This window comes from Panthera tigris, chromosome A2 (genome assembly GCF_018350195.1).
Source record: "Panthera tigris isolate Pti1 chromosome A2, P.tigris_Pti1_mat1.1, whole genome shotgun sequence".
In the NCBI taxonomy this organism is placed as follows: Eukaryota; Metazoa; Chordata; class Mammalia; order Carnivora; family Felidae; genus Panthera; species Panthera tigris.
In genome coordinates, this window is record NC_056661.1 from 95,846,815 (window position 1) to 95,872,519 (window position 25,705).

General features: G+C 38.2%; 1 protein-coding gene across 1 annotated transcript in view; it reads left to right on the forward strand.

Moving 5' to 3' along the window:
• VPS50 (VPS50 subunit of EARP/GARPII complex) overlaps nucleotides 1-8,695 on the forward strand; it is a 132,828-nt gene extending 124,133 nt beyond the window's left edge. The window contains exons 26-28 of the mRNA XM_007076702.3: nucleotides 3,192-3,313; nucleotides 5,091-5,280; nucleotides 8,223-8,695. Of these exons, the coding sequence (XP_007076764.1) occupies nucleotides 3,192-3,313; nucleotides 5,091-5,280; nucleotides 8,223-8,342 (432 nt within the window). The 3' untranslated portion in view covers nucleotides 8,343-8,695. The remainder of the gene's footprint in view (nucleotides 1-3,191; nucleotides 3,314-5,090; nucleotides 5,281-8,222) is intronic.
• Nucleotides 8,696-25,705: the final 17,010 nt, after the last annotated feature.

A 25,705-nucleotide genomic window follows, 5' to 3' on the forward strand; every position in this document is an offset into this window, starting at 1 on the left:
GACTGTGGTGACAAGAAGATATTTCTATTTAATTAGAAGATATTTCTGTACTTGTGCAGATTTATCAGCAAGAGACCAGGCCCTTGATTACTCTATGTTGCTTTTTTTTTTTCCTAGAAATCATATTACTTTTACAGTGTGTCATGCAAACACCTTTGCATTTAAAACTTACATTTAAAATTTTTCTGGAAAGAATTGTTCATTTTTTGTCATTTATGCATCAAGAGATACTTGTAGATCACCTGACATCTGCCACACACTGATCTAGGTGCTGACAATATAGTTGGGAATTAAGGAACTTACATGCCCTCAAGGAATTTACTGCCTGTATAGAGACAACAGTAAAGACATAAATGAAGATAAGACATGTCAGATGATGAATAGTCCAGTGAAAAAGTAAATAAGCAGCAGAAGTGATATAGAGAGTGGCAGGGTGTGGGTTGGGGGCAGGGTGGTAATACTGTTAATTTACTTGTGGTCAAAGGAGGATCCTGATAAAGGGAGGGTTGTGGAGAGGCCCAAAGGAAGCGAGGAGATGAGCCATGCAGGTGTCTAAGGGGAGGAAAGGGCATCTAAGGAAAACCACTTTCAGAAAAGTTTTGTTTTTCATATTTGTCAGTGAAAAGAAAATGGGCCTTCTTAAGCTCCTGACTTTTATCTCATTTACGTAAACATTCTTACCTGCTTAGTCCTGGGCAACACATGGTAGCCAGGGACACTTGTGAACCAATAAGCAAAGCCAGAGATCAAAACAGAAATAGCAGCGGAATTCATCATCTAGCGTGCCAACTCCCAGCAATGCCTGGTGCCCTTCTAGAGTTCTGTGATGAAAACTCCGACTTAGGAACTAAGGGTGGGACATCAGTTAGCAATGTCTAGGGGCTAGTGTCAAGTCTGAAGGGTGAGTGACAACAAGGGTGCTCTCTAATTGCCACCCTGGGAGAACTTTGCTTTCTAGGGCACCCGGGAGGTCTCAATTGGGAATTTTAATTTGGAATGTGATAGACAAATGTAATTTATAAATAATCACACATACCATTTTTTTTAAACAATTTTGCTTTTGAAAGATTGATTTTATTTTTTTATGGCATGCTGACCATGGTACTCATAGATGGGTGTAAGAAGAATGAGACTTCTACACTCAGTGAATATATATACTAGATGGAACCTACTTGTCTAGTTATTCTTAACTATAAGAAATATTAATATTATGAGAAGGAACCAATGTATTCCGATTATCAACCTGAACCCAGTTTTGAGCAACTTAAATCCATCTTTTCTAAAGAAACTTTTATATAACTTTTATTCTTTCTATTACTTTTCCAAGTCCAAACCTTTAGGTAAAAAGCAATTTGCATTTGTTGCCCCTGCCAGAATCATAAGTAAAATGAAATGCTTTTATTATTCATTTAATAAGAAGCATTCTTGAACATTGAATTTAACAATGAGTAGAGTGACATTTCATACAGTTAGCATATAACCTTATCTTTAAAATATTAGGGGAGCGTCTGGGTGGCTCCGTCGGTTAAGTGTCCGACTTCAGCTCAGGTCACGTTCTCACAGTTTGTGAGTTCAAAGCCCCGTATTGGGCTCTGTGCTGACAGCTCAGAGCCTGGAGCCTACTTTGGATTCTGTGTCTCCCTCTCTCTCTGGCCCTCCCCTGCTCATACTCTGTCTCTCTCCCTCTCAAAAATAAATAAACATTAAAAAAATTACATTAAAAATTTTTTAAATATATATTAGTGAAAAAGTACTAAATCAAGACTCTGGAAAGCTAAAGCAGAGTTTAGTGAAGCATGAATGCAGTAGCAAATGGTAGTGTCTGCTAGACTCAAAAAGACTAAAACTAAAAGCTAAAGACTAAAACAAAAAGGATGAAGAGCAATTGTTTATTTAACTTTGATTCTCAAAAGTAAGCTTAGTGGATTGAAAGTTTACTTTTTCATAAATAATTAAAAGCAATTAACTGTCAAAAATAAGTCATCAAAAAAATTGTGATTAGCAAAAGAATAACAAGTAATCGTGTAGTAGTAGCTTGACTGGTGACGATTAGATTCTTTTTCCTCCTGTGTGTTATTAGAAAATTTGAACACATGTCAGTCTTGACTTATTAAGCATTGTGTGGCTGCTGTTTTGAGGAAACTAAAGGAAAAATGTCATTTTAAGCCTGTTATATTTATTTGCAGTATATTGTCAAGGAAGGATCTATAGCATTTACCTTGTAAATAAACATATTTAGACGATAATAGTCCAGAGAAGCTAGAAATATATTTAATGAAGGGTAAACCATTTGCTTTCATGTAATTGTTAGAAATTGTCTAAATTAGTCACATGTATTTTTATTTTTACTACACTGGTACCATAGAAGTTACTAATAAGTAATAAAAATATTCAGTTTTTCTGCAGGAAACCAGAATGGTTTTATTTTATTTTTTCCTTTGTACTAAAAATTTGCAGCTATCACATGACTTCAAATCATTCAGAATATAATTATTTACGTTTAAAAAATGTTTAGGAAAGAGAATATCCGATTGCTCTCTAAGGAGTATTGCCTCAAATTACAAATGGTTCACAGTTCACTCTGAGTTGAAAACTTTTAAGACAGTTTTTTAAACTGGGTTTCTGGGGCGCCTGGGTGGCTCATTTGGTTAAGCGTCCAGCTTTGGCTCAGGTCATGATCTCACAGTTTGTGAGTTTGAGCCCCGCATTGGACTTTGTGCTGACAGCTCAGAACCTGGAGCCTGCTTTGGTTTTTGTGTGTATCTCTCTGTCCTTCCCCCATTCACACACTCTCTCTCTCTCAAAAATAAATGAATAAACATTAAAAAAAAAAATTAAACTGAGTTTCTTGAAGATAACTTTAAAAACATTTTAGGTGATTAAATTCTTTTAGTCCATACCAACAGTCATAGAAAAATTTGAGATGAAGAAGCATTTGAACATTGGTTGCATTGTTTAATCTGTTGAGATGAAATGTAGTGTACTTTGTATCACAACATAGTTTATGCAGTTTGATATACTTTAAAAAAAAAAACCCTTCATACTAAGTCCAAGTTATCTTTTGCATTCTCACTTTTTGTTTTACTTAGTTTGACTGAGTCTTTCTAAACATTCTTCTTTGCCAGTAAGATGGGAAAGCAATGTGGCATTATAATTATATTCATATATGGCCATGATTTTTGTCTTCTTAGGAATTTGAACAGTTTAACAGGAGGTTAAACGAGGTTTCTAAGAGAGTTCGGATACCCCTACCTGTGTCTAATATACTTTGGGAACACTGTATACGGCTGGCCAATAGAACTATTGTGGAAGGGTAAGTTTTCATGAAAGCATTATCTGAGTCTTCAATGATAAATCATAATGCAATAACATTGCGTATTATCACCACTGGAGAGAATAGGTAGAGAATGTCATAAATAATAGTAAATATAATCCTATAATAATTCAGGTTTGACTTTAGAACATAATTGAAGAAACTTTAAACCCCACTGTGGCTCTTCTGTCTGTGCTTTTTTTTCTCTGTGGTGACCTAGAACCAGCTAGTAGAGGAGCATGGAAAGTAGCATCTAATGGTTATCAGAAAGTTAAACTCCTAATAGTCATTATTCCTTAATAATATAATTATGATGATGATGATGATGATTATAGATAACATTTATTGAGCACTGTGTGTCATTTATTAGATCAAGCACTTGACAGGATTATATCACCAAATCCTAACATAATCTCTTTGACAGAAGCATTTCTCTCTCTGTTTTATCAAGGAGAAAATCTAGCTTCAGAAAATCGAGGCCTAGAGAGGTTAAATAACTTATCCAGGTTCACACAGTTTTCAAACACCAAGGTTTATGAACTACTGATTTTCTGATGACAAAATCAGTCCTTATAACCACTATATCTGTTAATGATATCATTATAACATTGTAAACTATATACATCTTTCATATGTTGAGTTTAAAGATCTTTCAGTACTAATTTTCCCACTCGCTCAGAGACCATGTTTGCATCTAGAACACAGACTCTCTCTGGAAAGCAATCTGCTATAGACCATTCATATGGTTTGGAGTTGCACATCAGGTAAATTTCCACATTATCATTTATCTGATTTCTTTTCAATTCTTCTTTGTTATAAAGAAGAACGTCTTAGAGAGTGGGAAGGTGACAGTGACAAGCTGACATTTTGGCACTCTGTATTGAAAAATCAACAGTGCTGTATGTCACAGAATGGCCCTGTCAACAGTCATGACTGAAAAGTATTTTTAATAAATTTATTTAATAAAGTAGAAAAGTGAAGGTTTTATTTCTGTACGAAGCACTTTTTATTATTAAAAAAAAAAAAAAAAAAAAGCCTGGTCACTTCAAATAATATGCACTTTAGTTTCCTTGCAGATTTCCTTAGGGGAAGTACTGCGTTCCTAGGGTTGGAATATTATTGAAGGAATGAGACACTGACTTATGAGTAATAAAATGTTGTACTCGTAGGGTTAATACATTTATTCTTATTACTACTCCACCTTAGAACACAGTTTTTCAGTAGTGTCGGGTGTCAGAATAAGTCTATAAAGTGTTTTATTATGAAAAATATGTATATACCTTCTTTGCTCAGATGCTCACACGTTTCTCTGGTTCGCTGACTGTTCATCGGGGAATTATTACATTTGTTTCCTTTGCACCCAGTAGTTACAATATTGAACAGTTTTATGAAACTAAGATTACTTTGGAGTATTCATAGCTTCGTTTTTTATAAATAATTCTTGGCAGTCAAATGTATTGGAATACCAATTTAACTTTCTTACAGATGATTATGTTAATTGACTGTGGGGAACTGTAGTCTGTAGAGCAGCAAAGAACTTTGTAAGTTATTTGATCTTTTTGGTTTGCATATGAAGAAACTGAGGCCCCGTAGGTAAAATGACTGCTGAGTGACAGGGTCCGGACACAACCCAGTCCTTCTGACACAAGGCTCATGTGTTCTTTTTCTCATAACCCTCTCATTCCTAGAGAATCTGTCCACATACAGGTTAAGAAAAGTTGAAATACCTACAGGTTTCTTTTTCCATCCTCTATTTTTTTATTATTGTGTATCTTAGATATGCCAACGTCAAGAAGTGCAGTAATGAGGGTCGTGCCTTGATGCAATTGGATTTTCAACAGTTTTTAATGAAACTTGAAAAACTAACAGATATCAGACCCATTCCTGATAAAGAATTTGTGGAAACCTATATTAAAGCCTACTATCTAACCGAGAATGACATGGAACGCTGGATCAAAGAGCACAGGGTGAGAGCTGGAAAATAGTTAATTAAGTTTTTATTCCTTTTTCTTTGTGCTGTTCTTGTCTGGTATGTAATTCAAAGTCATGAGAGTGAAATATAAAGAAACAGCCAGTTCTTTGCCATATTCACACAGTATCTATGCAGTGCCCTTTGAGTAATCAAATCCTTTTGAGATCTTTCTGAACTGTAATAGTAATTATCTGGAAAGGTAGCCGGAGCCTGAACTTTAGCTATGTTTATCCTTCAACTGTGTTGTGGGAAAAGGCTGAAGTTGGTTAACATCAAGACAAATCGAAGACAGCAACATTGAAATGATTTACAAGCTAAAGTCTATTATATAACTTAAGCCTTCTAGCCCCCAACAACGAACTGGTATCATCCTGACCACACTGACATGTATTAGTGATGATTAATTTAAATATTTGTGTTAATATTTAAAAGACTAAATTTAACTTCATCCTACATTAGACTTTACCTTGAGTATAGATGTGATCATTTTTCTTTCGTGTGGATATAGAGATAAGTAGAGAACAATATTATTTATTATGTGTTATATCGGATGCTGAATTTTGGGCACAGTTCAACTCACCCTGTATCACCAGAGCATGCTCAATATGGGGAGCTTTTCTATGTGATTGTTCTGTCATTTGTCTAGGTAGACAGTATGTGAAGACAGATTTAATGAAAATATGGGAAGTATTAAAATTATCACCAAATTTTATTCCTTCAGTAACTTTGGTGCTCACATTTACTTATGCTGTAACATCATGGGTAAAAGCTAAGTAAATTTTAACTTCATTTGACTGGGTAAGGAAATAAGGAATTATTTATATTTTATCAGCCTCATCCTGTCTGGTTTCAATACTCTAGAAAAACTAAATGAATATTAGCCTGAGTTTTGTGCAAATGTGCCCACTATAGGTCAGTTTCAGGTCTGTAGGAGCAAAGTAGAAATGTATATATTATTTTCAATGATTTTGACCAATACACCAGAATTGTGAAAAATGTCACCCCTTTTAGTCCCACTGACATCTGACATTTGAAAACCAGAATGCTAAAGCAGGTGCAGATGAAGTGCTGGATGTTATTGGAATTCATTTAGTAAAGTAAGCTACAAATACTTTGATGTTGCTACTGAGGAAGGCATTTAGGGAAAGAATACAAGTAACTGAGGAGAGAAAGCACAGCTCTTAGATATGCATTATTCGATACAAGAATAATACCTTTCTGAACTGTAGTTTCCTCTTGTTTTTAGTTTTTTAGTTTCCTCTTTTAATATAGTGAGCCAAAATTTTTAGTCTAGTATTTTGTGAGAACTTTAACTGATATATGCAATTCACTGAAATTTTCTCAGGAGCTGACTGTCCTGCCTTGCAGAGAACTCCCCACAAGGTCTAGCCCAGTGCTGATGGCAGTGAATACTTGTTAAGCGTTAACTGACAGAGAGAATTTACCAGATGCTAACAACAGGTGCTCTCAGAGCAGATACACAAACTGAATAGTTTGCTGAATTTTTATTTTTTAAAATTAATTAATAGATTAAGTTTTAAAAATGTTGGTGGTAGTTTGTATTTTTTTGTGTTTATTTTTGAGAGACAGCATAGGAGGGGCAGAGAGAGAAGGGGACAGAGGATCTGAAGGGGGCTCCATGCTGACAGTAGAGAGCTCGACGCAGGGCTCGAACTCACGAACCGTGAGATCATGACCTGAGCCGAAGTTGGACGCTTAACTGACTGAGCCACCCGGGTGCCCCTGCTGAATTTTTAAATGAACTCTTTCTCATATTTTTAAATTATACTATCTTTAGTGGCTACCTCCAGTGAAGACAGATGACTTTTTTTTTTAAGTTTTTATTTATTTTGAGGGAGAGGGAGACCAGGGGAAGTGCAGAGAGAGAGAGAGAGAGAGAGAGAATCCCATAGGCTCTGTGCTGTCAGCTTGGAGCCTGACACAGGGCTCAGTTGGACGCTTAACTAACTGAGCCACTCAGGCGCCCCAGATAGATGACTTTTCTTTCATTTTCTTTTAATATTTATTTCTTTGAGAAAGAAAGAGAGAGAGAGAGAGGAGAACTTGAACACAAGTGGGAGGGGCAGAGAGAGAGAGGGAGAGAGAGAATCTCAAGCAGGCTTCCTGCTGTCAGTGCAGAGCCCAACTTTGGGCTCGAGCTCAAAGTTGAGCTGAAATGAGATCAAGAGTTGGACGCTTAACCCACTAAGCCACCCAGGCTATCCTGACAGATGACTTTTCTTATTAGATTTGGTATAGAACTCTCTTTCCTTACCTGAACTCTTGCTGTTGATCCTCTATAACCAGATCAATATGCAAACCTTTCTGATGAGCCCCTATTCATTCTCATCTTAGCAACTCATTATCTGAAATTCAGGAACCAAATAGATTTGTACAGCATAAAATACTTGTAGTCTTCATTTTACTTATTAGCTACAATGACAGTATGAAAGATTAAAATCTAGTACCTTCCTGATCCTTGTTACCTTACTTATTTATCGTATCTCTGAAAAGTTGTTCTGTGGTTAGAGATTTATTTCTTTCACCTAAAATGTTTGCAAAATGTGGAGTTCCAGAAAATACTTTACTTAGTAACATTTAAAAAATTTGGGAGGTCAGTGTATTTTAGTAACTTAATAAAGTATCACAGAAATAAGCATAAAGTGTGTAGTTTAAAAGTGGGCATATCAGATTACTTTGCCATAATTAAAAAGATTCCAGTGCTTTCTGTTTCAAATGGATGCTACAGTATCCTTCTTGTTATTACAGCTCAGTAAACAATTTGTCTTCCATATCTTAAACTATAATTTTCACTGCTTTTCACTGATTTGTAGTGCTCAGTTACTACCCACTGAAAACTGAGTGTCTGTTCTTTCCTTGCGTTGATCAAACACGTCTTTCAGCGTACTAAATTTGGATTTTTTTTTTTCCAAGCAGGAGTACTCAACGAAGCAGCTGACCAATCTGGTAAATGTTTGCCTGGGATCCCATATCAATAAGAAAGCAAGACAAAAACTTCTAGCTGCTATAGATGATATAGACAGACCCAAAAGATAATGAACGCATTTTTTTTTCCTCAATGACATTGATCTTCTCTCAACATAGATGACATGAAAGCCAATTTTTCATGCACTCCTGACAATTGTCTGCTAAGAAATCTCTGTGCATGTTCCTTCCAACTGGAAAGTGGAAAACACTGAAGTCTGTGTGGTATTCTCAAATGACTTTTATACGCTCTGGTCCTTCTCTTCAACTTTTAGTCTCATCTGTTGTATTCTTTTCCTGAAATGATATCCTTGCCTTGTCATAAGTATTGTTATGTGACTGCAGTAACATATTTTACCGAAGAATGTACTGTAGATACGCAATTAGAAGGAACAGTGGCAATACATCCACGGGCACTTTTTGGAGAATGAATTTATGTTGGTATTTTTTTTGCCCTCTCTACTTGGTTCTTGAAAGCATAAATGAGAGGTTTTCTGTACAGTATCTCCTAATTATGAGCACTGCATGAGAATTGAAAAGTACATGTAAGCAAAATAGTTGAAAAATCAGTATGCTCTCTGTGTTTTTGAATGTCAGAGTTTATCTTGGGGTTAATTTGGTTAAAACAGTGATCATAAATGATGAAATTGAATAAATATTATACTCTAACACTATCAGCCTATGTGAGACTAAATTTTGATATTTTTCCATGGCAGGTATAGTTTAGGAAGCAATAATGGAATTTTTTAGTATGTTCTAATTGTAATGATCTTATATCCCGAAACCAATGGTGAAAAGTAACTTATTGGGTGTACCTATTCAGTGCCTGAGTAGCACACAGAATGGTGATTGTGGGATTTTTTTTAATGTGGGACATTTTCCACATAAGTGGCTCTCTTTGATTTCAACTTTTGTCTTAGGATGGCAAAACCTGACTTAGCTGACTTAGGGAAAGGACTGTTAGTCAAGAATAAGTTTATGGTCATATGTTCATCTTTCTTAGATGTCTGCTTTGTATTACAGATGTAAAATAATGTGAGCTAGCTAGTGATAAACTTTGGAACTCAGTTAATAACTATGTACTTTGCTTTTGAAACCCGAGACCTTCTGTTAACATATATGACACGAAAATCAGTTTCCCATGCACTCCTTCCACCTGACTGATCAGGAAGTTTTTTCATGTTCTTTATGACTAGGGAGTAGAAGGCTCTTAGGTTTGTGTGGTGTTGGTCCAGGATTACTGGGCGTGACCTACAACATCAACAGCTCATAGAATCCTAAAGCATCATTTCATGAGAAATGGGCTTTGTGTCCTGTGAGCCTTCTGGGAACTGAGATGCTGAAATGGAGGGCAGAGGGTGGCGTGTGGGCAGGCATGGAGGTGAATAAGGAGGTGATGGCCACTCGGTGTCTGCCAGTCCCTGCAGATTTTCATAATCAGCACATTAGAATACAAAATGCTTTGAGAATACATCTCTGGATGCTAGTATATGTGTCTGTATGATGAGGTTTTTGTTTTCAGCCTCTCCCTTTGCAGTTCATTCACTGTCAATATTGACAGTAAAACTTTCCTCTTGTAAAAAGGTATGAGCTTGGTGCTATTATGGTCTACTCATGGCATTGGACTGTGTACTTGGAAGGCAGATTTTGCCAGGAGCCATTATCCATACAGAGCCGCTGGAAGAAAATGAATATGAAATAAGCTTGGTCCTTGTGTTTAAATGACATATTCAGTTGGGCACATAAAGAGCTAATCAATCTCATTTATTTCTCTGTTGATTGGGAGCCACTTATTTATTCTTTTTTACATGGGCTTTCTAGTTGGCTTTCTTTAATTTCTACTTTAGTTTGCCCTAGGTAGCATGAACAGCAGTTACCTACCTGTTAGAGTGTTTTCCAGGGTGATAGGAATTGATACAAAAGAATTACTTGTTAGAGAATTAACCATGCAATTGGACAGATCTTTTAACTTACGTATACTGTGCTTTGATAAAAATTTTAAAAACTTTTTTTTGTGCATTTCAAGGTAGCTTAATGAGTGTTCATTAACATCAAAACAGTAACCAGATACTTGAGCTGTGAAATTACCTAAAAACAAGAGAGTTAACCAGACATTTCTCAAATACATTATGCAGTGATAATGAGTTATAACCATGTAACATTTTGTGAAACTAACATTAAGATAAATAGAATTGAAAAGCTTGAGAATATAAATGGAATTAATTGTGTTCCAAAAGTTTTACTGTAACAAAAATTTTCTTTTTGTGTCTAAGTTTTCCTTAACCGTGGCATTTGGTATGAAAGTGTCTTATGAAATTCAAGATTTTAAGTTGATATGGGAGCAGAAGAAAATTGCATCCCCTGGGAAAGAATGATTATTTCTACAAATACATTGTCTTGCATTAAAAAATGCTAGAGAGATGCATAGCAATTCAAATGACTGAGTTTGATTCAGTTTGTAAAATCTACAGAGATCTTATAAGTTCACTTTGACTAGTAAGCCCATTTGCTCAACTTACAAAATGAAATCGAATTTTGCTTGAAGCCAGGACCATATGGTATTTTATCATATCTTTAAGCAGAATTTCCTTTGAAAATTCCTGTTTAGCTGAGTGCTAAAGTGAAACTTTAAGTTAGATTGAATAGCTTTTTTCTTTATCTACTCACTAAAATGTAGTCATAAAAAAGGCTTGTAATTCAATTCACTTTGAAAGTATAGTTATCTTTTGTAATGAAAAATTTGACCCGAAGATGAAATACAAATTGTACTCAGAGCAAAATGAACAAGTCCAGGGGAAAATATTTACATTTCTATATTTATTCTTTGAGGCAATTTTAATACATACATAGTGGTTAACACAAATGATATTTAACTCTTCAGAATGAGTAATGACAAAATTATTAACATTCTGGTGTGATCTTTGTAAATATTAAGACTAGTGCAGCTTTTTGCAGATTTTCTTTTTTAGTATTACAGAAAATATTTGCTCAATTCATATCATCCACAAATTTTTAAAGGCCATCAAAAAGTTTAAGCTACACAACATTCCCCAGGACAAAACTATGTCACATTTTATACATGAGAATTCTTGGGTTTTTTTAGTTTTTTTTTTTTTTAATGTTTATTTATTTTTGAGAGAGGGACACACAGAGTGCAAGTGGGGGAGGGTCAGAGAGAGAGGGAGACACAGAATCCAAAGCGGGCTCCAGGCTCTGAGCTGTCAGCACAGAGCCTGATGCGGGGCTTGAACCCATGAATGGTGAGATCAGAACTGAGCTGAAGATGGATGCTTAACTGACTGAGCCACCCAGGTGCCCCTATACCTGAGAATTCTTGTTCAAACTCAATGGAGAAACATAGTTCATTAACTCTAATACACTTTTCTTGATTGTTGTATCCTTTTGTGAATCTTGCTAAGTATATCTGCATCATTTTTTCAGTCTGAAAACAAACCCACAGTTAGATTCTCTATTTGCTAGGGATGTTGGAGGAAGGGGCAGGAATTCAGGGAAGAAGGATAACTAGTCTCTTTCTGGAATTTTGGTACTTTATTGATATGATTTATTTATAACGTTTTTTGTTTTGCTTTTTGGTTTTGATGAAGAGCCATATTTATAAGTTTCTTTAGTGATCACTTCTTGATCTCAAGACTGAAATTTCCAGATTTGCTCTTTGAGGACTTTTTCACACTGAGCCAAGCCTTTCAGTCCAGAAAAGAGGTGTTTTTGTTTTTGTTTTAATCTACAACCTATATTTTATTCTGTTTCTTCACCATCCCTTGTTTCTTGATTCTGCCTATCAGTAACCAAAAGGAGTTATGTTTTAAAGAAAAGACATTTCCATATTGTGGGCCTTTTGGTCCAGCTACCACAAATAGCATAGCAATCTTTGCCTTAGATGGAAGGGATATTTTAGTCAGGGTTCCCATTTCAACAGAAGTCACTTCTGGAGCCTACACTGAAATGTAATTGCACCTTTGGGTAGCTATTAGAAGACAGCTTTGCTGACTGCCTGCTGTCTACCTTATTTTACTTCTGTTGTCCCTGCTTCCTATCACAATTCCACCTTTAAGAACTCAACCAAGATGCTTTACTTTCCACGAAACCTGTCCTTTACCAGAGTAGGTGCTCTGGGGAAGAAGTGATAGGGAATGGTGGTGATCACGGTGGAAATAGAATTTTAACAAGGAAGATTGCAGAAGATCTCTCTTGGAAGGAAATGAGGAGGCCAGTCATGCTGTTATCTGAGGTGGAGGGTTGCAGGCTGAGGGAGTAGTAAATGCAAAGTGAAGGCTCAGGGTGAAGGCTTCAGCTCTGAGAAGTGTAAGGAGGCCAGCATAGCAGGCACAGTAAGTGGGGGAGATTAGGAATGGAAAGGGTGTAGCAGGATGAGTCACACAGAGTGAAGACCTGTGAGCCTTTGGATTTTACTTTCAGATGGGAAGCATTTGGAAGATTGTGAACAGAGTGGGCACCTCATTTCTGACTTAGGTTTTAGCAAAATCCCTCTACCTGTGTATTTGAGAAAAGGCCGTAGGGGGACAAAGACCGAAGCACTGAGACAGAGTAAGAATCTAATACAGCAAACCAAGAACAGAATTATGGAGGCTCTGTCTGCAGGATATGGTGAGGAGTGAGCAGATTCTGGATGTGTTTCAAAGGTAGAGACATTAGGATTTGTTGATTGGTTGATGTGATGTTTGAGAAAAGAGGGATTAAAGATGATTCTAAAACTTTCGCCTGAGAAAGTAGAAGTCTTTGACAGAACTGGGTTTGTGAAGATCAAGGGAATACTTGGACAGCTGTGTTTGAGATACAACATTGGAGGTGTAGAAGAGGCAGCTGTGCACGTGAATCTGGAGAAGTCAGGGCTGTAGATGTAAATGTGGGAGTCATCAGCATATAGAATAAACCCAAAGCTTTCTTTAGGAGGCGGAAAAATCTTACTTGGTCCATGAATATTAATAAGCATTGGTCATAGAAATTTTATCCCTTTAGGATTGCTATCTTCCTTGAAATTGAGCTCAGGACAGTTTCCATATCACACAGGATAGATTAAGGAATAGGCTTTCTTGGGGAAACTGACAAGCCTGGGGCAGCAAAAAGTAAAAAAAAGAGAAAGAGTGAAAGAAAAGGCGTTGTTTCCCCTTCCCCCCCCCCCCACACCCCCTTCACCCATTCCCAACATTATCACCATGAGAGGTGAGAGAGGGCTGGGAGAATGCAGAGATTCTCTGTGTGTGTGTGTGTGTGTGTGTGTGTGTGTGTGTGTGTGTGTGTGTGTATTTGGGGGGGGGGGTTGTTAGCAACAAATGTGAGAGCAACTGACCACCTAGTGACCTGGGGCCTGTGAGCAGTGTAGTTCCTCTGGCTGGGAAGCAGAAGCCTTCTCCTTTGGGAAGATGAGTTCTGGGGCAGCCCTTTCCCTAGCTGGCTCATCGTTCAGGCAACTGGAGCTAGCTCCAGGGTACTGTCTTGTGTCAGGAGCTGGCTGGTCTCTAGTGGATTGGACAAATAGTTCCTGTCCTCAGGAGTTTAAATCTAGTAGGATAAACAGATGTAAAACAAACACATTTCATTCTGGGGGGTACTCCAAAGGAGAGTTCAGAAGTGGGAAAAACTACACTGAGGAAGACATGTTCAAGTGAAGAAGAACTGGCATGAGGTGAGGAGGCTGAGGGAAGAGTGTGCTTGAGGATCAGAAAAGGCAGTGTGGTTGGCACACACAAGGGGCAGGGAGAGGGGCACAGAAAAGACTGAGAAGACGTGGCAGATATCCTGTGCAGCCAAGCAGGAGACACAAATGAATTAAGCAGCAGATCTTATTCAATAATGAATGACAGGCAGTTTGAGATGTGGACAATGTGGGCCCGGCTGTACCTACAGGCACTTGAATTTGAATTTTAATCTCTGCATCCAAGGGAATGAATGACCTCCATCCATCAGCTTGGGGGACAAGGGAGTCTGTATAGATGGAATTTCCCAGAACTTCTATCTGTGTGTTCCGCTATATCCATCTTGATAGCACTTAGCACAGAATATTACTTAGCTCAAAACTATATGATGGATGGAGTGGTCGAGTGGAATGCAAATAAATACTTTTTAGGGCCTAGTATTATCTAGGCCCTTTGAGCTAGAATTCCTCCCTAAACTGTCCTCAAGTGCTGCTTGGTTCTTTGGGCCTGGATTGTCGCAAGTATATTTCTTTACACCCCAGAGCTCCTTGTACTGGATCAGACGTGTAATGGCTATTTGTTTATTGACTTCTCAGTGTTGTGGAAAAGCATTAATTAGTAATTGTTGAAGAGAGGTGCACACTGGCATTGGAAGCCAAAAGGTTAGCAGTTTAAAAAGAAGCAATAACTTACTTCACTTTCTTAAGTTTTTAATGCCTACAGACTGAGATAAAACTTGACATGTTTTAATAGACTGCCCTAGACCAGTGGTTATCAAAGTATGGCCCCAGATCATCAGCCTCAGCATCACCTGAGAACTCATTAAACAAGCAAATTCTCAGGCCCCACTAGAGACCTATAGAATCAGAAACTCTGCAGGTAGGACTGTACAATTGGCGTTTTAATAACTCTGCCGCATACTGAACTTTGAGAACCACTGACTTCAAAGACACCCTGAGACAAAGTGATCCAGAAAAGCTGTTCACCTGGAACTTTCTTTCCCTTCACAGGGCTGTAGGATAGCTATTCCAGACTGACTGCTGACAAGGCCTTTTTTTGTTTGTTTTTTGTTTTTAGACACTATTTTTTGTCCACTTTAGTATAACAATTGCTACTTTTCCATAAAATAAATCTTATAGTGCTGCCTTCCCTATTAGAACCTGTATGAGTGACTACTGTTGGAACAGGCCAACAAACATGTGTATGTCCTTCACATTGACTTGAGTGGAAAGAGATTTCCCAGGAGATTTTTAATTGGTGCAAGAGTCATGTGCAGTGAGACCATGGAACTGGAGGAATAATGTATCATTTTACAGAGATTTGGTCATTGATTCTTTCAGCCACTAATTGAATCAGATGGAGAGAGAAGCCAGTTGACTATTTGGTAAGGGAAGCTTAACGTGAGCTGGAGTGTTGGTGGCTGGAGTTCTGTTGAGTTCATATTCTTGCACTTTCGCTAGTCTCCAGTTACCCTTCTGTGCCATAATTTTAAAGAGTATTTCTGTATGTCTAAGATGGGAACAATAACAGTACCAACTTAATAGGGCTATTGTTTTGTGCAGATGGTGACTAGGGGCCAGGAGGCTGAGGCAGTTTTCCCAAAGTCACACTGCAAGGGATGGAACCAGAACTTGAGTCCATTGTTCTTACTGTGTGATCCACATACTGGCCACTGACGGACCTCATCACATTTCTTCAGAATGCTAGGCTGCCTGAACTGCATCCTACTATCAATTCCTTGGCTGTACATCCGCCTCCTTCGTGAGGAGTTAATTGGCATGCTGTAGAAAGTGTGCTCGTTCTCCGTGGGATTCCTTACGGTTTTAGTGATTCCAGATTTAATAGCAGAGCCTCTTGTGGGTGAGTGATGTGTCTCAATTTGGGGAAGTGAGAATCATTGTTTATGCCATTATGACAGGCAAATGCTGAGGTGTCATTTCCTTCATGCATTCTCTTGGTAAACCACCCAAGAGACCCTCTTCTGACTTAAGAAATTCAGTGTGATTCATGTGACAGTGGTGGTGTTTCTGCTGCTATATCAGCTTCTAAGGTAATTCCAGGTGTTCTGTTCAGGTTCCATCTCGGGTGTGGAAAAGGTTTTCTCCATTTGGGGGGCTTACATCTGGGGTTGTCTAGTAGTAGGTGGCCCACAGAATAGAAATGTCCATACTTGGGCAGCTCAGCACTGAGTCCCTTTTCTGCTCTCTTGCCCATGTGCCCTCCCCCCTTTTCTGCTTAGCTCTCCATACCTTTGTTCCCCAACCTCTTTCTCTAGCTCCAATCTTACAATGTTTTGGGGAAAGAAGAAGTAGTTCTGTAAGTGGGCACATTTTCATTCACACTTAAATTAGGAGTTTCTTAGACTCACTAGTTCAGCTTCTTTGAGGGTTGAAAGAAGAAAAGTGGTGTTTAGATGTTTAGTGAGAAGCAAAGAAAAGCAGCAGACCAACAGAGGCATTAATGGAGGTAGAACCCTGCCATTTATCAGTATTTTAAGATTGTCAGGAGAGTACTCTCAATTCTCTTAGTAAATTTCTTTGTAGTTTGTAAATTTATAATGCAAGAACCTGATATTTTCCTCTCCAGGCTCCTATGTTCACACCCATCTCCCTGCGCCCCAACTTCATTGACTAAACAAACAAATGTACTACCTGGTATCTGTTTCTTCAGATAATGGGATGGTTATTTTAAAATTTATTAGGGCTGAGGTCCATCAGCTACCTCTTCAGAGTCCTTAATTTTTGAGACAAGGCTTGTTCCAAGCAAACTGCCTGCAGTTTAGTCCCTGAGACTTAAGCATGTGTCAGTAATAAAATTGTAAATGAGATTATAATTAGCACACATCAGAGACTGAGATTTGGCATTACCTGATATACTTTATTTCTCAGTAAGTACTTGTCTTTCTGTTTAAAAGCTCACTTGTTGGACGCTGGTTTAAATGATTTTCGAAGCATCTTGTAGAGACAAGCCAAGGTGATCTTTGTAAGTGAAGTACCATTGCTCACCATGAGCACGTACATTACAGCAGTTTTCACCATATTGGTGATGTGAAGTGTTGTTTGGCTGGTATTTAACAATAATAATAGGAACTTGGCTCTTGTGGTTTAAGGCATTTTGATAGCTGCTTTTTTCATTTTAAGCCAAAATAGAGTTTTGGTTTTTTTGTTAAAGGTCAAGTATTCCTCTTTTTCCTTTGACTCTTCTTTTGCCTTTTTAGCTCTTAGATTTCATCTTCAGGAGAGTGTGACGAGGAACTTTGGGAAGAGATTGTGATATAATCAAAATGATGGTGGCATAGAAGTGCAGGGGTTGGGGTGGGCAGGCACAGACCAGTTGGTGGGATGAGCTGCTGTACCCTAAGCTTCAGGGACAATGCATAAATGATAGAACTGTAGTATTTGAAATAGGAAGACTTAGCAGTAACAGCATGACACTAGAATTCTCCATCTGGCAAGGTAGAGTTGGAGAGTCAAAAATACTTTAGTAAATATTGGTAACAGTTGAGCATGCAGAAAAAAGACAAAGCAGTGATCTCTTCACCATGATTTGGGGAGTCCACAGTAGATCTGTATAGAGTTGGGAGAGTGACGAGTAGGCAGGAAGTGTCCAGGAGTCTTTTGTAAACCCAAGTCCAGTAACATCCTATTTCCCCAGGATCCAGTGAATCTGTGTGGAAAGCAGCATACGGGCCTCGCAGCAGGGAGATCAGTATGCAGCCCCAGGGAATAAGAAGACAAAGTACTGAGAAGCTTCCAGAGTAAAATCTGACAGTTTTGAAGCTGGTAGGGAGCTTAAGAGGCCACCTAGTGCAACCTTCCACTAGGAAAGTTATGGATGTCCATAACTTGAGGGTATTCACAAGGGATGATATCCTTTACAACATTCCTACCCAGTCAGTCCTAGCTACTTCCTGAGAATTTCCAGCAACAGGTAACTTGCTTTCTCACAAGTTCTGAACGTCAGAGATCTTCCTGGGTCTGAAACTACACTCCATGGGGCCTACTCTCATTGTCCTCTGTTGTGCCCTGTGATCAGGAAGAATATAGAAACCTGTCTGTTTCCTTTCCATTAACACCTATGAGTAGCTGTGTTGACTAATGATAACCAGATCACATGTAGAATGTCAACTCATTTTGAGCGTATATTCACCTAAAGATCTTGAGTTTATTCAGTGCTATTAAAATCCTGCCGTCTTTAGAAATGCCTGGTTGGCTCAGTTGGTTGGGAGTCCAAATGGATTTCAGCTCAGGTCATGATCCCAGGGTTGTAGGATCAAGCCCTGAATTGGGCTCTGTGCTGAACATAGAATCTGCTTAAGATTCTCTCCCTCTGCGCCTCTCCCTCACTAGTGCTCTCTTTCTCTCTTTAAAATAGAAAAGAATCTTTTTTTAATTAAAAAAAAAATGCTGCCCTCTTCAGCATTTGTACAGTAGATTGTTTTAAATGTTAATTCAACATCTTATGTAATTTTCATCTAAAAAAAATACTATTTTGTTACTTTGGACCTTGTTACAGCTATTTGGAATTTTTTGGTTCCGGATTCTGTCATTTAGAACGTGAAGCATGTCTTTGCTGCTCAAGTGATAAGGAAGTATTTCATGTAGGTCCTTAGTCAAGTAGACAAGAATGTGAGTGGGATAGAACCAAGGACAGAGGTCTCAGCCCTGTAACAAGTCAGCTCCAGTAATCAGAACTCTTTGAACAAGTATATTAGAGCCATGAATGCACTACCTTTTTTCACTTTCTCCTTGTTTTTCCAGTTTGGCCACAAGGTAATATGAAATTTTGTGATATTCTTTTCTAGGAATACAATACTAGCAATGCCCTCAAAATGGAAAGTGAAAATATTTTGGTATTTTTGTCCTCTCTTGAATCCATGCTGGCTTTTGATGAAGACCTTTAAATTTTATAAGTGCTCACAAACTATTTTTAAATATTTTATTCTTGATTCTGCCAAGTATTCAATGGTAAGCTCATCAGATGATTGTGTGGGAAGCTTAATTCTTTCAATATATTAGAATATTATTCACCTAATTCCACACTTCAGACATCTCTTCTCCACTCAATATAATTGTGCATAAATTTCTAATTCTTACTTCTAGTTCCTTTATGACCACAGGAGGGAAACTTGAACTACTGTAAATTTCTAGGTGTTTGTGTGCTTTGGTATATTATCTGTCTTTGAGTTCCACTTATCTTAATCATGTTTTTTTCCCTTTCTTACTGTAATGGATGGATTGTTTTTTTTTTTTAAAGTCTAATTAATATTACTCCATATGCTTCAAGCAGCGATGTGTTTTCCTGTTCTTTCTGCTTAGAGCACATATGTAAAAACCCTTAGAGTTGTGGTGAAGTTGCTTTTATCTCAAGCCATACTATGCTTTAACCTCCTAACAGGTCCCTTGTCATTCTTGTATTTGACCCTGATTATATACCTACCTTTATTTTCATTGTTATTTTTGGCAGTGAGATGAGCAGAATATACCTTTGGAAGACACCCTATCATCTTCAGACAACGCTGTCTCCTTCTTCAGAATGATGGCTGGGAATTCCATAAGACTTTCTTTCCTTTTTTTTCTTTTTCTTTCTTTCTTCAAATGTTCTCCTAGAGATGAATTCCCTTTCAGTCTCTGGACACAGGACTGTGATATCTTTTCCTGACCATTTTCTGAAACCTGATCTCTTTTGGAGGGCACCATATATAGCATAGTGGTTAAGCAACTCAACTTCAGAGTCTAATATGCTAGGGGAACTTGGGCAAGTTATATAACCTCCTTGTGCCTCAGTTTCCTCATCTGTAAAATTGGAACGATGGAATCATTTGTCATATTTTGTGGAGGATTAAGTGAGGTAAAATCTGTAAAATTCTTAGTAACATTATTATTATTTTCTAGGGGCCATTTATGGCCATGCTGCCATGGATCCTAGGAATTTGGTTCTGTTCTTCCAATATTCTCATCATCTCCACTTTATTAATCAGTATTCCCCTATTTGAAGTTTTAAAAAACTGCCTCCAGGGCTGTAGGTTGTGTCCCACTCAGCTGCAGGGGGCAACACTCACATGAACTTCGCAGGGAATAGTGCCTTCTACTGTGTGCAGAGCGCCCACACCGGTCCTTATTCCTTCCTGAATGACGAAACCATCAGCAAGGCAAAGCAAGAATTCCTCAGGTGCCTCTGCCTTCCTCAGAATAAGCTTTATAGAGTATGTCTTCAGATTTGAGATCTACTTCTATAGTATAGTTTTATTGGAGCAAGTGGGAGCTGAACTGGAAAGAGTCCCTGAGGGAAGGTTGGAGTTGATGAGCGTGAACTGGAATATGGGATATATGGACAGATAGCACCAGCAGTTGGAATTAGATATTTCACCTCCCTTGGGCAAGTTGTCTTCTCCCCAAGTGTGCTTTGATTACCACTTGGTCCCCTCAGCTTTTCACAGTCAGGCTGTGCAGTTGAAGACTTAGGGGATGCTTTATGTTCCACAGTCCTGTTTAGCTGGCTTTGTGTCAATTTCTTAGAATTCTCTAAAAACAATGTGTCTTTATAGGAAATGAGTAAGCCATTATGGTGTTTCTAAGATGTGTTATATTTTTCTGAATCATGTTATAAACACTTTTAACATTAAGCCTGGGTAGGCCTTCTGTTTGTTTTAGGCAGTCTCCATATTTTCCGTTGGAAGCCTCCACCTAGAGCAAGGTGTTCTTCATACTCCACAGTGCACCAGTTCAAAGAGATGACAGGTTAGGACTCATCATATTTGCTCTACAACAGTCATTATGCAATTGGATAAAAAATGATGCTTTAGGATTTGTTCTGAAAGCAAGCCTTATCAGCTAATAAGTTGCTATTATTATTATTAACTCTTAAATGAGTGATGATTTTCCTGTTTTCCCTTTGTTCTGCTTTCTATGTCATTAAACTGGAAAATCGACTTAGTCACTGTATAAGTTGGTAATTTTAACCTTCAATAGAGCTAATAGGTAGCACAAGCCTCTATACCTTGACCACTTATGGTGTCTTAGGAATTTTACAAAGCATACCAAAACCCAGCTCTGAAGTGCCTCTGAAATGCCATTGTTTTGACATGTTCCTAGGGCCTATCAGACAGACTGAATTCTTTCTCCCTAAGATTGGGAACAAAGCCAGGATGTCTGCTGTCAATAGTCTTATTCACTTTGAATTCAAGACTTATTATAAACCTACAGTAATCAAGATGGTTTAGTAGTTCTGTCAAGATAAACATATAGACCAATGGAACAGATTGGAAGTTCCAGAAATAGATGCACACATATGTGGTTCTATATTGATTTTTAACAAAGTACAAAGGCCATTTATTGGAGAAAGATAGTCTTTTCCACAAATGTTGCTAGAACCATTGTATACCTATATGCAAAAGAAAACAACAATAACAACAAAGAATTGATCCATAGATTGCATCATATATAAAAATTAGCTCAAAGTGGATCCTAGATCTAAATATAAAATCTAAAAATTTTAAAGTTCTAGAAAGAAACACAGGAAAAATTCTTAGTAACTTTGGATCAGGCAAAGATTTCTTAAACTCAATACCAAAAGCATGATCCATAAGAGAAATTTATAAATTGGACTGCACAAAAATTAAGATCTTTGAAAGACATTAAGAGAAAAAAACGACAAGTCACAAGCTGAGAGAACATATTTGCAAATCACATATTTGATTAAGGAATTGTATCCAGAGTATATAAAGAACTCTCAAAACTCAATAATTAGGAAACAGAATTACAGTTAAAAAGTGAACAAAATATATGAATGTATACTTCACCAAAAAAAGATCTGTTGTTTGCCAATAAACACATGGAAAGATGCTCTAACTCATTAGCTATCAAGGAACTGCAAATGCAATTTATTGTGTCAATTTTGCCTCAATAAAGCTGTTTAAAAACTTAAATATGTTAATGTTCCCACTTGCCAAGATATTAAGTTTGATTTCAGTTATGTTTTCTGGGGCCCTTATGTCTACTAAGACCATGGAGGAGTTACAGGGACTTACATAGCTTTTGGAAAATAGGTTAAGGTCAGTTGGCCTTGACCACCGCAGATGCTGCTGCACAGTTTGGTTCTTGGGTCTGTGTTCTTGGGCCTCATACTCACATGTGGTGACAACCTACTCACTATTCTTTTATACAAATCAAAGCTCAGAACCAGAGGTCTCCACAGCACCTTAGGGCTGTGTAGCCACCCTCCACAAGCTCCTTGCCTTTATATCCCCATCTGGCGTCTTGTACAAAATTGGACATATAGGGATTGTCTACTCTTTCCCAAGTGAGGACATTTCTTCTTCATCTGCCCAGGGAGTCCTTTCTTTTCTTGGAAAGTCAGCTTTATTCCCCTGCATGAGCCTGACACCAAGCAAAAGTCCCATGAACGTTTGCCTTCTCAGAACCAGCTAAACATGAAGACCCTTTTAAATTTTTTTTTTTTAACGTTTATTTATTTTTGAGACAGAGAGACAGAGCATGAACAGGGGAGGGGCAGAGAGAGAGGGAGACACAGAATCTGAAACAGGCTCCAGGCTCTGAGCTGTCAGCACAGAGCCCGACACAGGGCTCGAACTCAGGGACCGTGAGATCATGACCTGAGCCGAAGTCGGCAGCTTAACCGACTGAGCCACCCAGGCGCCCCTATGAAGACCCTTTTAAATAGCTTGCTCAGGTCCCGTATGCCATCATGTTTGATATCACTGAAGCCTGTCTCACTCTAGAACTCAAACTGCATCTCCACACCCTTTGGGATTCAGTATTTATTGACAAACTATTTCTAAGTATCTCAGTCTAGTAAATGCACACTCATTGGTAGATAATTGAGAGGTTTTTGTTATTATTTGTTTAACAGTGATCGAATACGTTGTAGTGTCTCAGAATCCTCACTCAGATTTCTCATTATTCAAACACATCAATATAGGTGGAAGAGATCAACTGTATCTGTCCTCTCTTGTGGGTTGGCATTTTGATTAAATCTCGTGATTTGTGCTGTGTTACCTGTGTTTTGTTTCTTCTAAAAGAAATGTTGGAAAATACTACTTACTCAAGCTTCTGGTTATTTGAGATTTTATCTTTATTCTGAAGCTGGTCATGGGACATCTAGGCTGTTTGGTTCTTCATGAAGGAAGTTTAACAAGTTTCTTAAGGACAGTATAAAGAGAATCCCCAGCTTCTAATAGTAAGTCTCAATTGCACAAAATTACATGAGGCATAATCTACATTGTACAAAAAAACTCATAGCATAGAACTTCCAGTATTTCTGATGACCACACTTAACCCTTTGAAAATGCCCCAAGTAGAGCTGTTACTGAACTGAAACTTGCCCATGCACATGATACACAGTAAGCCAATGTGTGAGACACTGGTTTTGAAGCAAAGAAAGCTTTGTTATCAGAAGGGCAGGGGGATCATTCCCAAAGCTGCCTTGCCCTGTTGAGCCTAGGGACAGGAGAGGAGGGTAAAGGGTTTCTTGAAACCTTGGGGGGAGGGGCCTTGAAACAGGAGGTATGCATTCTTCTAGATGATGAAAGCTATCCAGGACCTGGTAAGATCAGATAAGTCAGTTTCAAGACAAATGTTACCATCTATCACCAATAGGTCTCTACAAACAGTAGGCAAACAGAGAGTAGGGATAAAAGGCAAAGTTAATGATTAATTGTGCATGAGATTAAGAGACATAAAACAAGTAGGGAACAAAACAAAATGTGGAGCTAAGTTAATAATGTGACAAATACAACTATAGTTCTGTTTATGCTTTCAAAACAGGTCCAGGAACCCAGTGTCTGGCCTCAAAGTAGGATTATTTTTTGGATGAAAAAGCCAAGCCTCTGGCTTCATAGCCTCCATCAAACAATTATAGTTTTGAGGTATGGCTTAAGATATAATGATATTAGTAAAGATGGTTAATTTATGTGTGAACTTGACTGGGCCATGGGGGTACCCAGATATTTGGTCAAACATTATTTTGGGTGTTTTGGTGAGGTTTTGAGATTAGATTAACATTTGAATCAGTAGATGGGGTGATGCAGATTGGTCTTTCTAATGGAAGCAGATCTCATGGAATCATTTGAAGGTCTGAATAGAACAAAAAGGCTGACCTGCCCTCAAGTAGGAGAGAATTTCTTTCTACCTGACTGCTTTTGAACTGGGACAGTGGCTTTTTCCTGTCTTTGGACTCAAACTGAAATATCTGCTCTCCCTGGGTCTTGAGCCAGCAGTCCTCTGACCGGAACTATACCATCACTCTCCAGGGTCTCCAGCTTGCTGACTCACCTTGCAGATCTTGGGACTAGTTAGCTTCCACAAGCCAATTCCATATAATAAATCTTTTATACATGTATAGAGATCTCAGCTGCTTCTCTGGAGAACCATCACGAATGTAGTAAGTTTTCCTTATTTTTAGTATGTCCTCTTGGAGCCTACAGAAATATGAATGAATATTGGCTAGTTTCTTTGGTCTCATGTCTCCTACTAAGTGCAACAACTTTAGCATATAAAATTAACAGTTTTAAGAAGAGACTGGTGATTTCAGAAAATCCTTGCTTTGGCTAGAGCCTCACCTCCTATATTAGCTGCAGAACGGGGTTCCTGTTCAGAGTATAAACCAAAAACCTTTTGATTGTCCCCAGGAGATAACACATTTTTCCAGTGCCAGAGAGGATAATATGTGTATGTGTCTGTTTAGACGGCTAACACCATTTGTTTCTATTTGGGGTAGATCTGTGTAATAATCGGTTTATAAAGTGAAAAAATATGAACATAAGCTTTATTGGAAGTTCCTGGATTGACAAATAAATCAGATCCAATTGGGCCACACCCAACATAGGACATGTTCTAAAACAGGTTTGCAAGTTTGGGAAGAAAAATGCTCTGTTCTGCTTTGTTAAACATCCTAAGAGGGCCCCTTGAAGATTCATGGGTGGGGGGAGGAGGGGCTAAAGAAGGAAATTGGAAGGAAAAAGGGAAACCACAGCAGTTACTGTGGAGTTCATTCAAAGCTTAATGTTAGGGTATCATGTCCTTTTCCAGAGGGATGTTCTTTGGGATTTCCTTGGTGTCTCTCAGATTGTGAAGTGAGTACCTCTCTTTTCATGAAAAGCAAGATGTTCAGAAAAGCGCCTACAAAGAAGTGCCATGATGCTAAATCTCCGGGAAGGCCTGTGGTGAGACTTTCTTCCCCCAGCCTTGGTGTTCAGTTTACCCCCATTATGTGAAGCATCCATTGGAGTTAAAAGATCATTCACTGCTAAGTGGGGCATACCTATTTCCCCTGCATGATTTGACCATTTTTTCACACAGCAGCATTGTTCAAGACAATTATGTACAAATGTAAAGAGTTCCAAAAAGCCACAAAATGTTTAGCAAAAAATAACATCTTCAACAAGAGATTGGTTATGTTCCAGTCTTCCAGGTAAACTACCCCTATTATGATAAACGAAGGGAAGAAAACCTTACAGTCAATGTTTAGGGGTTTACACTTGCTTCTTCATTGCCTTCCAGGCAGATCTGTGCCAAGACTACCAAGGCTATTATTACACTAGCTTCACTTGTTGAATTCTTGGGCTTTGTACTCAAGTTCATGATGTCTCATTATTAAAAAAATTGTTGGGGCGCCTGGGTGGCTCAGTCGGTTAAGCGGCCGACTTCGGCTCAGGTCATGATCTCGCGGTCTGTGAGTTCGAGCCCCGCGTCGGGCTCTGTGCTGACAGCTCAGAGCCTGGAGCCTGTTTCAATTCTGTGT